Source organism: Lycorma delicatula, chromosome 1, assembly GCF_047948215.1.
Source record: "Lycorma delicatula isolate Av1 chromosome 1, ASM4794821v1, whole genome shotgun sequence".
NCBI lineage: Eukaryota > Metazoa > Arthropoda > Insecta > Hemiptera > Fulgoridae > Lycorma > Lycorma delicatula.
In genome coordinates, this window is record NC_134455.1 from 88,260,623 (window position 1) to 88,277,653 (window position 17,031).

Genomic DNA, 17,031 nt, shown 5'->3' on the forward strand with positions numbered 1-17,031 from the left:
GTTTCATTCAAAAACCGATTTTTAAAAGTTTTTATTTACTTTTTATTGGCTGTATTAACATTAATTTTCTCAGAATTAATTTATCTATGAGTTTTGTTACTTCTGCATTTATTAGTCACTTAACAAAGATATTGTATTACAAACCTAAAAAAAAATTTGTTTTTCAACACCAAATTTTATTTTACACATTGGATATCTTACAAACTATTGGAATTATAGTTCAGGGACATGTTTTAACTATCCAGATGTTTTATTCGGCCCAAATTACATAAGAAAACTAACTTTACTCCTTAATTTAGGTCTGAAAAATTACAGTAGGACTTATTTTTATTAGAAGAGCTGAAATCTGGGCAAAATCTTTCGCTGGCTGTCACTCGAAAATAAAGCATTTTCAGACCTATGTTTATATAAATTTTTTTCATTATTTTCACCAGTTGAACATTTCCTGCAAGTTTCTCCATTTCATCGTGGGATATTTTGTATATTAATCTACCACCTGTATATTAATCTAAAAATCATTGGGCTGGATTTATAAGTATTCATTAGAAATGGATATTGAAATGTGTATAATAATGTATGTACATTATCAACTGTTAAATTACTGATACTGATATTTATAGATTTTCACCTGTTGCTGGTCTTATCAAAATTCAGGACAGTTTCATGAGTAGATTAAATCAATCTTATTTCAAAGTGTGTGTGTGTGTGTGTGTGTGTGTGTGTGTATGGGTGACTTAAATACAATTTTGAACATAATAAAATTAAGTTCTTATATGTTAAAAATTTGATGAAAATTGTATAATTTCACTGACTTAATAAACAAATCAATATGGGTTATATCTTCTTTTCTTTTTTTTTTTGTTGAGAGGTGGAGGAATCCCATTTATAGATGCCTATTTTTAGGCAGTGTTGAACTCGCTAACAGGTTCCACAAGATGGTATTAAGTGTGTATGTGTGCCTAGTACTACTGACTAAACCTCCACTCTTCCTGGAAACCGCTGATGTGGCATTACTTCACGAGGGAGGTATAACGCCCACATACAACACATACACACAGACACAATCGGATACCACTAACATAGTGAAAAACCATACAATCAATAAAACTGTAAGAAACAACCAGCCTGTAAGAAACAAGCAACAACCAGAAAACATCACACAGACACACCTCTATCAGAAAACATTGAACAAAAGCAAAGGAAACTCCCACAGCAATCACAAACAAAAATCAAACCCACACTCCTTATACAAACTCACACACACCCAGCAATGTACACAAAACAACACTTATCATTTACAGCCACTATAGTTGCTCCAAAGACACAGCAAGCCACCATTGGGGTTTGGAGATAGTGCCCACAGCCTCATCGCACCAAGGCGACTTCCAGATGCTTAGGAGACCCCGTAGAAGTTCAGCCGCGAGCCTGTCCTGCTCGGCACCTCGTTCCCCATCGGGACTTCTCCCATATGTGTAACTTCTCATTTACTTTTTTTACATACAACTCCACTGTCTTCCACTCATTGGGTCCTCTCATCAATACACTCTGTGCTTCTTCTGGCCAAAAAATGACCTTGACACCTCGACACCAAGGGTGGCCAGCATTTCTTCATGTTCTCTCCCAAAGTGTGGGTAGCAAAAGTACACATGGGAGGGGGTTTCATCCATTCCACATTCAGGACATAGATCTGAAAAATCTTGACAAAATCTGAACAAATATGATCTGTAGCCTCCATATGCCCGTCAGGAACTGTGCTAAACTGTATCCCAACGAGTCATGGGTTCTCCTACACCAGCTCCTGATGTCTCTGATTAAGCGGTACGTCCATCGTCCCTTCGTTCCTCTATCCCAACGCTCTTGCCAGATTTCCACCAACTCCTCTGTGATCTCAACCATTAATTGCCTTTTATCCACAGAGAGCAAAGGTTCCTGTTCTCATAGTCCTTTCTTTTGCATGATCATCAAATCTATAGGTGTAAGTCCTGCCAGAGCTTCAGCCGCTTCCTTGGAGACTGTGCGGTATGTGGATATTATCCTTAAACAGCTGCTTCTATACAGTGCCTTTCATCTGCCTAACTGTTTGGTATATCTTATCAGACTGGCCCATATCTTGGCTCCATATAGCATGATAGAGTATGCCGTGCTGGCCATCAACCTCCTTCGCAATTATCAGGGCCCTCTGCAATTAGGAAGGAGACCAGATATCAGCCTCATAGTTATCTCTGCTTTACTTGCAGCCTCTATGGCCTGTGCTCCAAACCTCAACCTTGCATCCACCCAAAGACCAAGGTATTTTATTGCCAGTCTTGAGATGTCCTTCTGTTTTCAAGTGTGAACTTCAATACTGGTTTCTTTTTCACAAAGGATATCACCATTGCCTCTGTCTTCTCTGGGACCAGCATAAGCCCAGCCCCAGCCATCCAATCTTTAATTACTTGATAGGGGTCTTGTATCTTGTCAATGACTTCCCATCTAGTGACCGCCTCTGGCTAAACCTTGTCCGCAAGGAAAGAGTTCGTCTATTACACCCTGGACTTCCCGAGCATCCTGTGTAACGGGGGACTCTGGGTCTCAGTATTCTTCTTAACAGGACACTATATGGCCTCCCCCATAGGTCTTATTCAACATCTGTAATTAGCTTCTTCCAAGCAGTTCTCTTTGCCTCCCGAATGCATTTGATTAAGTCCTTCTTGACTTCCTTATATCAAGCCACACATGTCTCTCAGGGGAGGGAGGTAAGCCCTAGACATCTACCTTCTGGCCTTATGACACTCTCTTCTGTTTTGTGCCACCTCACTTGTCCACCAATATGTGGGAGGTTGCCCCTTTCTAGTATATCTCCAAGGGAGACTTCCACATGCCACCATAAGAGAGCTCACCAGGCCATGCAGCTTATCCTTTGCAGCAATAGCTTCGCAGACTCCACTTAAATCCAGTGCCGCTGCAAGAGGTGCTCCAACCCATAAATGTGAATGGTTCTTCATTGCTATATCCTTTCTCTATTAACATAGTGATAACTGGCTGATGGTCACTCCCCCAGAGACACTCCCACACCCACCAGTTGCTAATGCATGAGGCCAGTTCCGAACTGACAAATGTTATGTCTACTGTAGACCCGGTTGCACCCCTCCTGAATGTAAAGGTACCACCCTCATTCAAACAAACAAGATCCAGTGCTGCTGCTGCGGCCATAAGTAGCCCCTCCCACGTATGTCCGTCCTAACGAATTCCCAATCCATGGACCACAAATTAAAATTGCCCATTTACCAGAAATGCAGGGCGATGCATCGGTAAATTATCTGCAGTAGAATCCAATATTTTCCCAAATAGTGATGATCTCCATCACTAGTGATGATCACAGCGATCTCCATCGCTATGTTGGGTGATATATAACACGAGGCTCCAACCCAAATGTATATCTCAGGCACGTGTATGCTTACATAGCCAGATAGCAGAGCCTCCATCTCCCAACAGTAGCCATCCTGGTTGGGAGCGGGTAATGTATGGCTCAGAGACAAGCACAGCCCCTGCACCCATCTTCGAGGAGTTCTCAGTCAGCAAATTGTGGGCTGGCGCATCATGATTCATATTTATCTTTATTATTTTCATTTCTGAGTCATGGTTTGACCAGTCCTCCCCCAGCTTTCTCTATTTTTCTCCTTTCTGTTCTTCTAGGACATGTATTCAAACCCATTCGGTATCTTTCCATACCAGGGGTCAAGCACCTAGGCGCCTCTCTACAATCAATAATTCCTGGTAAAATTTCAATCTGTTTTGATACATCACATGACCCCCCCTTCCCATTTAAATAAACGAACGGCGATTCAAAATGGCAGCCATTGTTGTGTTATGCCCCAAAGGTGGGACCTCATACTTAATTTATGTTGGTGTATTCAAATTTTTCATTTTCTTTACAACTTCTGAAATAATAGGCTGTACTGAGACTTTTGGACCACCTGTATATTATAATAAAGTATATAAGCATATGAATAAGAAATAAGTATATAAGAAATAAATATATAAGTATAAGTATATAAGAAATAAGTATGCTTACTTATAAGCATAACAGGAATAAGTATACGAAGATATTAAATGTAAAAATAAGTAAAACAATCATTCTCAATTTAGAAGGTGTTAATAAAATTACTTGAGTACCTGTTTAGGTAAGTGCTGGAATGGAGATGCAGAAAATACAATTAAAAAAAAAAAAATTAGTATTATCTAAAGATTCATTAACAAAGTAATATTATTTTTTTCAAAGAGAATCTTTTAATCTGATTTTAAATAAATTAGTAGCAAGTCCTATTAAATTGTTTGGTAATTTATTAAAAATGACAATGGAAGGATAATAAGGCATCTTTCTCATAAGCGAAAGTATTATATTGACTTATTCTCTATTGTTATTATTACTGTCTTATTACTCTATTGTATTAAGAAAACAGTTCTGTTGTCTGGTTAAAGGTGGCTATTATTAATTTTTAAGAATAAGTGACTATTCGTTTTTAGCTAAGATTGCATTTTTATAAACATAAACTCATGGATAAATCAACATTTTTAAGTTACTAAATATTGGTCTACATGATTCATATTATGGACACCAAACAATAACTGACAGCTCATTTCTATATCTTGAATGCTCATTCTGACTTGTTCAGGGAGCCTGAGAGATTTTGTTATACTCCAGATGAAAATTAACAAAATAAATATTGTCATAATAATATTGACAATAAGTATTTATTAATAATGAAAAGCTTAGTGCTTTATTAAAATACTTCACAGCAAATCAGTGTGGTGTAATTTTGTAACAAACAAAATCAATTTGATCATTTCAAGAGAATTTGTCATCTAAAAAACAATCAGAAATTTTATAATATGACATCTGAAATACTATTATTATTATCATTAACGGGAATTCTATTCATGTGATTAGCCATTTACCTAAGAAGCACAATGGAATGGTTTTATCTATATTTAAAGTTAAATAGTTACAATCCACCTGGTAAATAATAATTTATATAAAAAATCGTGGGCTGAGATAAATGCTGTGAATATTATATAATTACTATCTTTAAAAAATCATATCTATCCTTCATGTTACATCTCAACCTAAGTGTATTTAAACAAATTTTTTTTTTGGCCATTAATTCTACATGTAAGCTTGAAGTTTGTTCATGGGAATGTGGAATACTCTTCAAAACGTAATTTTGTAAAGTATGAAAATCGTTGCCTGACTGGGATTCGAACCTGGGACTTCCAGATGAAAGGCCAAGACACAACCAATCCAAAGAATAGAAATAAAGCAAAGAAATTATCTCTAAGATGTTTTTAATAAAAATTCAATGAATGTAAACAATTAATACAAAAAGCTAGTAAAAATACTGTATTTACTTGAAAATAAGACTACCCCTTTTTTTAACGCAATTATACCCCAAAATCTGGGGGCTTTTAAATGTGAGGCGGGTCTTACAAACAGGTATTTTGGAACATGGAAATAAAAATAACTGTATTACTGAACTATGAATTTAGTATGTTTTATTAAACATAAACTATTGTAAGTTATATAGATAAAAAAGTCTTGTTATTTGAGGAAGCGTGTTATTTGACATCAGGGGTGTGGCTTTGTTCAGATTTACAGGTACCAGTATGTCAGAAAACAGAAATGAATGACTTACAAATGATTAGTTCAAACCAACTGCCGTTATTTTAATAATGCAGAAAGTGCAGTATTGTGTTTTAATTACCTGGAACAGAGATTACTCGGAGACACTGCTGCTTTCATCATTATCCTCGTCTCCACAATCATTGATGTCCCACTGAGTATCTGTCATCCATTTAGTGTAAAATTTCTTAATGTGGTCCTTGAATCGCTTACTGATGCTTACAACCAAGAGTTACAGCTCAGAAGTGAGGCCTCCTGAAATAACTGCAGCATCTGTGTGCATTTCATTGATTTGATTCTTTACAGAATCTTCAAGATGGCCATGGAAGCTATATAAAATGAGAATTCCTTGTTTCTTTAACATTGCTCCAGGGTAGCGAATCCAAACAACCTCTAGCCAATCACATATTAGTTTTGCGTCTATCCATCCCTTTTTTTGTACATGAACATGTAAACCTTTTGGTAGTTTTCCCTTCAGCAGTTTTAAAAATTACATAAGGAGACAATTTTTTTCCATCTGCACAAATGGCTAACATAACTATGCATCTCATTTTTTCTGTTCCAGCTATTTTCACTGGGTTCACTCACTTTTCTGCAGTTGTGTTTCGCAGCATTTAAAAAAAAGACAGGTGTTTCATCGGTGTTTCCAATCTGAGATATGAGGTACTGATTTTTTCCTCTTCCAGGAAGTAGGTATTTTTGAAACTCCAAATCTTTGTCAGTATATTCTTCTGGTAGTTGTTGACACAAAGAAGTTGTCCGCCTCAAAGTGAATCCCTTTCTTCTCATTAATCGCAACACTTACCCATGACTAGCTTTAAAGTCACTCACATTTACATCGTTTTTTGCTACTTCACATTTTTTATCATTTCACTTCTCTTCTCTTCCACCTGCTCATTGTCTGTATCATCCACTGTGGGATGGCAGCCTTTTATTAGGGCCATAAAAAGATGGAGTTCCTTTTTTTGCGGTTTTAATTTATCTCACTGATTTCTCCAGTAACGAATCCTGTTTGGTTGTACTGAATACTCTCGACCCGCTGCTCATACACCATTTTTTTCAGCGAATTCCAAAACATCTAACTTAAACCCTACAGCAAAACTTTTCCATGAATTCATTTTACCGGTAACACTGACAAAATACAGGGTGAGAAATAAAACTGAATAACGTAACCGCTGCAGAATCGGTAGGTTATATTGGAATTCAAATGAAATTTTAACAATAATGTTACAAAAACTGTTCAAAATGACCACCCTGGACATCAATGCAATTTTGTGTTTGACTGATCATATTAAGAGTTGTCTGATGTAAAACATTGTTGTCAATTTCATTGACTTCTCGTTGAATGTTCACCTTCAGTTCATGTTCTGCGAATTAACATGGCTTTCTTTTTCCTTAGCCTCTGGTAATTACCGTTCAGATAATACTTCAGAGGATGAATGATGTATGAAAGTAAATGAAGTGTAGTCTTGTACTGTCTCAGTTTAACCATTCCTGAGATGTATGGTTAATTGAAACCCAACCACCAAAGAAAACCGATAACCACGATCTAGTATTCATAGTATTCAAATCTGTGTAAAAGTAACTGACTTTACTAGGACTTGAATGCTGGAACTCTCGACTTCCAAATCAGCTGATTTGGGAAGATGTGTTCACCACTAGACCAACCTGGTGGGTTGAATTAACATGGCTGGATATAAAAGAAACCATGCCTCGTCTGACATGAAATCTATCTGTCCACCAACAATTTTTCTAAAATTCACAAATTTTTTTTTAAATTTGGAAGGTCTTACAATCGAGGGGGTTTTATTTTCGAATAAATAAGGTATTAAGAAAAAGATTGCATTAGATAAAATATGCCAATCTCCACCGTCTTGGCCTTTCATTTTTTCCACACATCTCAGGAATGGTCAACCTGAAACTGTGCAAAACTGCACTTCATTTACATTCATACATATCATACTCACTCATCTTCTGAAGTAATACCTTACAGTGATTACAGAGGGTAAACAAAAAAGAAAAAGAGAGAGACAAGCTTCAAGCTTGTGTGGAATTAATGGCCAAAAAAAATATAAAAAATACAGTTGGGTTGAGAAGAAACTGAAGGCTATACAGGTGACACAAAAAAATGGAAACTTTTGAAATACCTTTGTGCACCTTCCAAACTATCATTGGTTTTGTATAACAATTTTATGGTGAAGTATGCTGTTGACCATTCTACTGCTCCATGATGACTGAGTGGCAAGGTTGCCTTTGCATAAAGCAGTGCTACTAACTGTACATAGCAGCTGCCACTATGCATTTCAAAAGGTCCTGTTTTTTGTGTCACTCGTATACGATTTAAAAAAAAAAATAATTATACAGAGTGATTCAAAACTATATGGCAATCTCTCGGGAGCTATTCTACAGCTAAAATTGGTTAAAAAGTTCATATAAATATAGGTTTGAAACAATTTGTTAGCAAGTTACGACCAGTGAAAGATTTGGCAAGGATTTTGGTTCCCCTGGGGAAATGAAAACTTCCAGAAATTTTGGAAAGGTAAATTAAGGGGCAAATTTAGTTGTTTCTTATGATTTTTGACTCAAAAATATTAAAAAAATGGGTTCCAAAACTGTACCTCAATTAATTTTAAAACACAAAAGGGTAAAAACTAATAAATTTTTGTGGATAATATAAGAAAACTTTGTTAAATGATTAATTAAGTTGTATTTTTTTTTTTCAATTACAAATGTAGAAAGTTTAATTCTGAAAAGATTCATGTAAATTACTTAAGAAAAAATTGAATACAGGATATTGAAATTTAACTTTATTAAAAAACAAAACAGACTGAATTATGAAAAAAAAATTAACAGCATGAAATAACTAATTTTGTTCATAGGTTGCAAACAGTTTTTAACATAAAATGTAATTCAACTTTGAAAATAATGGAAAAATGACATTAAAAATTAGTGAGAACAATATTAATTACCTTCAAAGTTGCTTGAAGTGGCCCCTGTTATGTTCAGTACATAATTTCGCTTGATGAATCCAATCTTTTCTAATGCGTCTCATAATGTTAGGAGTATTCTTAATAGTTTCTGCAGCTTCTATTATGTGATTCCTTAGTTCCTCTTGTGTGTTAATCCATTTTGAATAAACAACTGACTTCATCCAACCCCACAGAAAAAAGTCTGTTGGTGTGAGGTCAGGTGATCGTGGTGGCCATTTCATTGGTCCGTCTCAACCAATCCATTGTCTATCGTAGTATAAATTTATTTAAATTTAAAATATAATAGCATGTGGTTACTGAATATTAATGTCATGTAGTTTCTTTTATATGCATCAGAATTTACAGGAGATGCTTGTGAATCAGCTGCCTGAACACTCATACACGCAGGTTGTTTATTTGAACTCTAAAAGTTAACTGAATAAAATGTAATATATAGTATTATACTTGCACTTGCAATTATTATTTCTACTTGCAATGGCTCCTGCATAACTGGAGCAAAGAAACTCCACACTTCATCACTCACATCAGTCAGTTTACTTTGATAACAGTACACTATCCAGATGAGTATTAAACATTTATTTATACCATCCAATTATGAAACGTTTTATTTCTATGCTGCAGAATATTATTCTACATTATTTATTAATATCAGTCACAGAAAAACAGAGTTTACAATCAATAATTTTAAAGATATAAATGAATAAAAAAATGAGAAGTTATTGAAAAATAAAATTTTTATCTAATTTACAGAGTCTATGAATCACAGGAAGTCATTTATGAATTTGTCAAAATTGGTATTTGCACACAAATTCAATCATAGAATATGTAAAAAAATTATTAAGGCTTACACATCAAGCAATATAAATTATTAGACACATTGATTACATTGCAAATAATAAATCTCTTGTTTTCATTTTTAGAATGAAAACATGCTTGTTACTTGTTTGAGAACATTGTTGAATGGGAAGTATTTCTTATAAAATTTATAATTTTTTTTTTTGGTTTCTCGAATGCTTCTGAATTTTTGTTTGTTTTAAATTTAGAAAAGATTTCATGTCATATGTTAAATTTAACATTTTGGTTTATTTCAAGGGAATAAATACATGCAAGTTAAGTGCATTAAGTCATTTTTAAAAAGTTTTAATAGCATTACCGATTCCCTTTTAAATTAGATAAAATAATTAAAAACTAACATTATAACACCAAGTGTAAACCAAGTAAAAGTATACTACTTACTCAGTTCACAAAGTATAGAAATTAAAAAAAAAGTTCATTACATGACTGCAGAGTCACGTAATGATGGGACATTCTTAATTGAACATCAAAAAAATCCTTGAATGTCTATTCAATACAAGTAAGATAACCACACGAATATTAGAAAAAGTTAAATCCAAAGGGAATGCATCTTCTGCTTCATCAAATAATAAGTTAAAAGTGCTAGGAAAGATTTCTAGCCTAGATACTTTTGTTAAAAGGTGCTATTCTTATAACTCATCTATGCATAACAGAATGTTTTCCAACTCTGCAAAAAACTTTTACAAATTTTTAACAGAGTTAAAAAAGGAGGGATTTTTTTATGGAAGCAAGGGCAGTTTACAAAAACTGTTACTATAAATTGGTTTTAAGTAGCATAAAATGAAATCTAACTCTTTGGATCCGGTGGAAAAACATGATATTCAACACAAAAGGTTTAGTTTTAGCGTGATAAGAAATTTACAAAAGAGGACCCCATTATTATACATAGACAAAATTTACATTCATTCAAGTCATATACAGCAAAGGCTGAAGTCAAACAAAAGAAAATGGTCTAGATATGAAATTTCCCTTTTCAAAAGATATCAGGGTAATGGTGCATAGCAATGGTAAAGTGATGTATATTCATAGCTGCTTAGCAATATTCCGTATAGAGGTAATATTCTCAAAATTAAATTGGTCAGTATTATTTGCTGAAACAAAGAACGCTATATTTGCTACACAGTTCCACATTCATGCTGAAAAGGAACACACCACTCTCTGTATCTCACCTTAACATCCGGAATTAAATTTGATAGAGTTGGTTTGGGCAAGTTAAAAAATTGGGTAGCATCACACAATACTACAATTAAACTATGTAGATTTGGTTTAGAATATGTAAAAGAACTGTGTCAAAATTTTCTGAATATGGACTGTCAGAATTGCAAAGAATATCTTCAAATACAAACAAACTGGTTGAAATGGTTAAAAATGATTGAATTATTTCTAATAAGTTTGAATAATGGGAGCAATAATTCATCCAGTTTAACAAAAACAATGAAGAAGAGGAAGATGACTATGACTTAACTGGATTTGAATCCATGTACAAAGAACTAAAGGGAAAAAATTGCTATGGTAGACTGACTTATTTTATTAAATGAATAATTTAATGCAAACTTAAAAACCAAAATGATATTTTAAATGATACCACTTCTAATTTGAATGAGGACATTCACATAAAATAAAAAATTAGTAAATCTTTCAATAATTTAAAATTGTGTATTACCATTGGTGTAGTAGGTTAAGTAAAATATTTATGAAAAAAAAACAAGTAATGTAAATCAATAATTCCATAATTACTTCATAAACAATTTTAATTAAATTATGAGCATCATAAATGTGTTTCATTAGTTTATACCGATTGTGATAAATAACATTAATAAAACAATTTTAATATTATTTTACTACATAAAAGCAGGGTTTTCAAAGTTTAGCAGTTTTAGAAAATACAATACTAAAAGTCGAGTTTGTAGCTGAACAGATTGTCCTTCCGTGTAAAGGATTCACCAGCAAGTAGCCAAATTGTCATTATATTAGTCTAACAATACATCTAACGATGAACATCAAGAATCCTAATTTGTTATAAATCAGTCACAAGAGACCTAAAAGTAAAGGGAAGTGAACTAGGATTAATTTTTATTAACCTATAACTTAACAACAATTTCCTCAAAGATCTTTGAAAAATCTATCTTTCTGAATAGTACAAATTTATCATTAATCTTTATGAATAAGCACGATTTGATTAACAAAATGAATGCAATTTCTCGCAAGGATTTTTCACAATATCATCAGTAAGTGAATCTCCACATTATTAGTATCTTTTAGTTAATTTGGATAAGGTTGTTTAATGTGTTGCAGCTTGCAAATTCTTCCACGCTCCCTGTAAAAGTAGTTTAAACTATAAGTTTTAAAATTGTCATCTAATTTATTTTAACAAACATTTCTAAACTGTTCAAACTGATTATCCAAGAAACTATTATTCGTTAATTGAAATTTTTATCATTTAACTTTGTTCATGTGAGTGTGTATGTGTGTGTGTGTGTGTGGGGGGGGGGGCACATGCCTGAGTATTAAATGTGTGATAAAGAATCTTTTTCAATTTATTAGGCAATAAAAGTGTTACATTTTCACAAAATTTTAATGCTCAGATTGGGATCTAATTAGGACTCCCTGGTGCAGAAGTGATTATGAAAAATTTATATATAAGCTGATAAATATTTTAAAACGCTATCATTCTTATTTTTAAAAATGTCTTACTCTTCTTTCTAATAAACACTGTATAACACGAGGGTTATTCAATAAGTAATAGATGAACACACATGGAGGGAGAGCATATTTCTACTTGAATGTGTGGAGGGCAAATAGTGAAATGTGCTATGCAATGAATAACTGATTGCATTCCAGAACATAGTATTTATTTCCCCTCAATCCATATGTAAACATAGATGTACAATTATTAGTTGTTTGTTATCTGAAGCTCCAAAAACAATTTATATTTTTTTTGCTGAATGAATGCTCAATTTACTGTGAATTGCATGAACAAATCAAGATATTCATGCATGGGTAAGCAGTAAAAAAAAAAGTTGTTAATGAAGCACATCTTTTGACACACAATAGTGATGACAACAGAAACTTTTAAAAATAATGTTTGAAAAATAATTTAAAAAATCATCACTTTATTGTGAACGAAATAACACAGAAATACTGTGTTTCTGTACAACAGATTTTACACATTATTGTACCTGTGTACTGTAGTTTGTTCTGAAAGCTTGGTTTTAATATACTGATATACATCTAGTTCTGATGCACTGAAAGTTTGATATGAAGGTTTTGATATGAAGGTTTTTACTTGAATAAAAAACGCTTGAATCTTTTTCTTGATTATGTTATTATTATTCTATTTAACGTCATGAGACATGGATAAACCAATAAGCACTAGAATTGAGAAAACAGAGTAAAGAGTGGAAACATACTTGATTTTCAGCATAAAAACAGATATGAAAAATGTAGCCTTCTGCAAAGTGATGCTTATTGTCTTTTGGGAAATGTTAGATCCAATCCTATTCTTTGCCATTATTTGGAAGGTGCATATAAAAAAAAGAAGTTATTTATTCATTGCTAAGAAATTATCAGAAACTAGTTATTGATTAGTAAACAAAGTCCTCTGATTAGGTAGGAAACAAATCTCATTAGGTGAAAGATGATTTGAAGATAACTAGGTGAAAACATTTGTGCAAACATGCAAATATGATTTCAAGCTCAAACTAAATAAATTGTTGCAGATAAAATACAAAAGCTTGCAGACAGATGGGACAAATGTGTTTCAAAAGAGGAAGATTATATATATAACAAAAAAAAAAAACAGTGTAATGTGTCCTAAACATCATCCTGAATTTATAATTAACAACAAAACTACTGAGGTTGTATATTTTAATGAATGAAGTAAGGTAATGTCAATTTTTCTTATAAGAAAAAAATTAATGCATATATTTTGAGTACAATGTATAAGTCGCTAAAAAAGAGTTGTTGCTAATCTAATGAGTTACAAATAATTTAATTTTTTTTTTTAAATTAAGTTGTGTGACTCAATTTCATACCTGATTACATCTAGCCATCAAGTTAATCCATAGTGTTGATGCAGGTTGAGACGAATGTTCTAAACAAGATCTTATTCCAGCCTTATATGCAAATTTACCATCTTTCATACTATAAACATTCACTGTATTAGGAGTCATCCTCTCTTGGATTATTAACACCTAAAATAGATCAAATTAATTAATGCTGTGTTTTTTATTTATGGTAGATAGTGATGAAAACCTCCTCTATGAATCATGAGATCTTGCCGCTGGTGAGGGGGCTTGAGTGCTCAGGGATACAGAGTAGCTGGACCGAAGGTGCAACCATATCGGAGAGGTATCTGTTGAGAGCCAGACTAAGGAATGATTCCTGAAAGAGGGCAGCAGCTCTTTCAGTAGTTGTTAGGGGCGTGAGTCAGGACGACTTAAACGGCCGTATCAACATCACTCAGTCCTCTGAGTACTGCGCAGCTGAAAGCAATGGAAAACTACAGCTGTTTTTTTTTTTCCAAGAAAATGTGGCTCTGCATTTTCAAAAGCAATAATGGAGGCGCCTTCCTTGGTAAAATATTCCGGAGGTAAAATAGTCCCCCGTTCGGATCTCCGGGTGGGGACTACTAAGGAAGGGGTCACCAGAAAAGTAAAAAATAACATTGTACGAGTCGGAGCGTGGAATGTTAGAAGCTTAAAAAAGGTTGGTAGGCTAGAGAATTTAAAAAGGGAAATGGATAGGGTAAACGTGGATATAGTAGGAATTAGTGAGGTTCGGTGGGAAGAGGAAGGCGACTTTTGGTCGGGTGACTTTAGAGTAATTAACTCAGCGTCAAATAATGGGCAGGCAGGAGTAGGTTTCGTGATGAACAAGAAAATAGGGAGGAGAGTGGAGTATTTCAAGACGCATAGCGATAGAGTCATTGTAATAAGGATAAATTCAAAACCTAAACCGACAACGATTGTTAACGTCTATATGCCTACAAGCGCCCATGATGATGATGAGGTAGAATGTGTATACGAAGAGCTTGATGAAGCAATTAAACACGTAAAAGGAGATGAAAATTTAATAATAGTTGGAGATTGGAATGCAAGCATTGGAAAAGGCAAGGAAGGAAATATAGTGGGTGAATACGGGCTGGGCAAAAGGAATGAAAGAGGGGACCGACTTATAGAGTTTTGCACGAAGTATAATTTAGTAATTGCCAACACCCAATTTAAAAATCATAATTGAAGAATATACACTTGGAAAAAGCCAGGCGATACTGCAAGGTATCAGATAGATTATATCATGGTTAAGCAAAGATTTAGAAATCAACTTGTTGACTGCAAAACTTACCCTGGAGCAGACATTGATAGCGACCATAATTTGGTGATAATGAAATGTAGATTGGGGTTTAAAAACCTGAAGAAAAGGTGTCAGATGAATCGGTGGAATTTAGAGAAGCTTGAGGAAGAGGAGGTAAAGAAGATTTTTGAGGAGGACATCGCTAGAGGTCTGAGTAAAAAAGATAAGATAGAAAATGTAGAAGAAGAATGGGAGAATGTTAAAAAGGAAATTCTTAAATCAGCAGAAGCGAACTTAGGCGGAATAAAGAGAACTGGTAGAAAACCTTGGGTTTCAGACGATATATTGCAGCTGATGGATGAACGTAGAAAATATAAGAATGCTAGTGATGAAGAAAGTAAAAGGAACTATCGGCAATTAAGAAATGCTATAAACAGGAAGTGCAAACTGGCGAAAGAAGAGTGGATTAAAGAAAAGTATTCAGAAGTGGAAAGAGAAATGAACATTGGTAAAATAGACGGAGCATACAGGAAAGTTAAGGAAAATTTTGGGGTACATAAATTAAAATCTAATAATGTGTTAAACAAAGATGGTACACCTATATATAATACGAAAGGTAAAGTCGATAGATGGGTGGAATATATTGAAGAGTTATACGGAGGAAATGAATTAGAAAATGGTTTTATAGAGGAAGAAGAGGAAGTTGAGGAGGATGAAATGGGAGAAACAATACTGAGATCTGAATTTAAGAGAGCATTAAAAGATTTAAATGGCAGAAAGGCTCCTGGAATAGACGGAATACCTGTAGAATTACTGCGCAGTGCAGGGGAGGAGGCGATTGATAGATTATACAAACTTGTGTGTAATATTTATGAAAAAGGGGAATTTCCGTCAGACTTCAAAAAAAGTGTTATAGTAATGATACCAAAGAAATCAGGGGCAGATAAATGTGAAGAATACAGAACAATTAGTTTAACTAGTCATGCATCAAAAATCTTAACTAGAATTCTATACAGAAGAATTGAGAGGAGAGTGGAGGAAGTGTTAGGAGAAGACCAATTTGGTTTCAGGAAAAGTATAGGGACAAGGGAAGCAATTTTAGGCCTCAGATTAATAGTAGAAGGAAGATTAAAGAAAAACAAACCAACATACTTGGCGTTTATAGACCTAGAAAAGGCATTCGATAACGTAGACTGGAATAAAATGTTCAGCATTTTAAAAAAATTAGGGTTCAAATACAGAGATAGAAGAACAATTGCTAACATGTACAGGAACCAAACAGCAACAGTAGCAATTGAAGAACATAAGAAAGAAGCCATAATAAGAAAGGGAGTCCGACAAGGATGTTCTCTATCTCCGTTACTTTTTAATCTTTACATGGAACTAGCAGTTAATGATGTTAAAGAACAATTTAGATTCGGAGTAACAGTACAAGGTGAAAAGATAAAGATGCTACGATTTGCTGATGATATAGTAATTCTAGCCGAGAATAAAAAGGATTTAGAAGAAACAATGAACGGCATAGATGAAGTCCTACGCAAGAACTATCGCATGAAAATAAACAAGAACAAAACAAAAGTAATGAAATGTAGTAGAAATAACAAAGATGGACCACTGAATGTGAAAATAGGAGGAGAAAAGATTATGGAGGTAGAAGAATTTTGTTATTTGGGAAGTAGAATTACTAAAGATGGACGAAGCAGGAGCGATATAAAATGCCGAATAGCACAAGCTAAACGAGCCTTCAGTAAGAAATATAAGTTGTTTACATCAAAAATTAATTTAAATGTCAGGAAAAGATTTTTGAAAGTGTATGTTTGGAGTGTCGCTTTATATGGAAGTGAAACTTGGACAATCGGAGTATCTGAGAAGAAAAGGTTAGAAGCTTTTGAAATGTGGTGCTATAGGAGAATGTTAAAAATCAGATGGGTGGATAAAGTGACAAATGAGGAGGTATTGCGGCAAATGGATGAAGAAAGAAGCATTTGGAAAAATATAGTTAAAAGAAGAGACAGACTTATAGGCCACATACTAAGGCATCCTGGAATAGTCGCTTTAATTTTGGAAGGACAGGTAGAAGGGAAAAATTGTGTAGGCAGGCCACGTTTGGAATATGTAAAACAAATTGTTAGGGATGTAGGATGTAGAGGGTATACTGAAATGAAACGACTAGCACTAGATAGGGAATCTTGGAGAGCTGCATCAAACCAGTCAAATGACTGAAGACAAAAAAAA

General features: G+C 33.9%; 1 protein-coding gene across 2 annotated transcripts in view; it reads right to left on the reverse strand.

The window, feature by feature from the left end:
- Positions 1-17,031, reverse strand: part of LOC142319995 (DNA-directed RNA polymerase II subunit RPB2-like) — a 109,888-nt gene that overhangs the window by 80,190 nt on the left and 12,667 nt on the right. For both annotated transcript variants that reach the window (XM_075357678.1, XM_075357683.1), the window contains exon 5: positions 13,539-13,697. In XM_075357678.1, the coding sequence (XP_075213793.1) occupies positions 13,539-13,697 (159 nt within the window). The remainder of the gene's footprint in view (positions 1-13,538; positions 13,698-17,031) is intronic.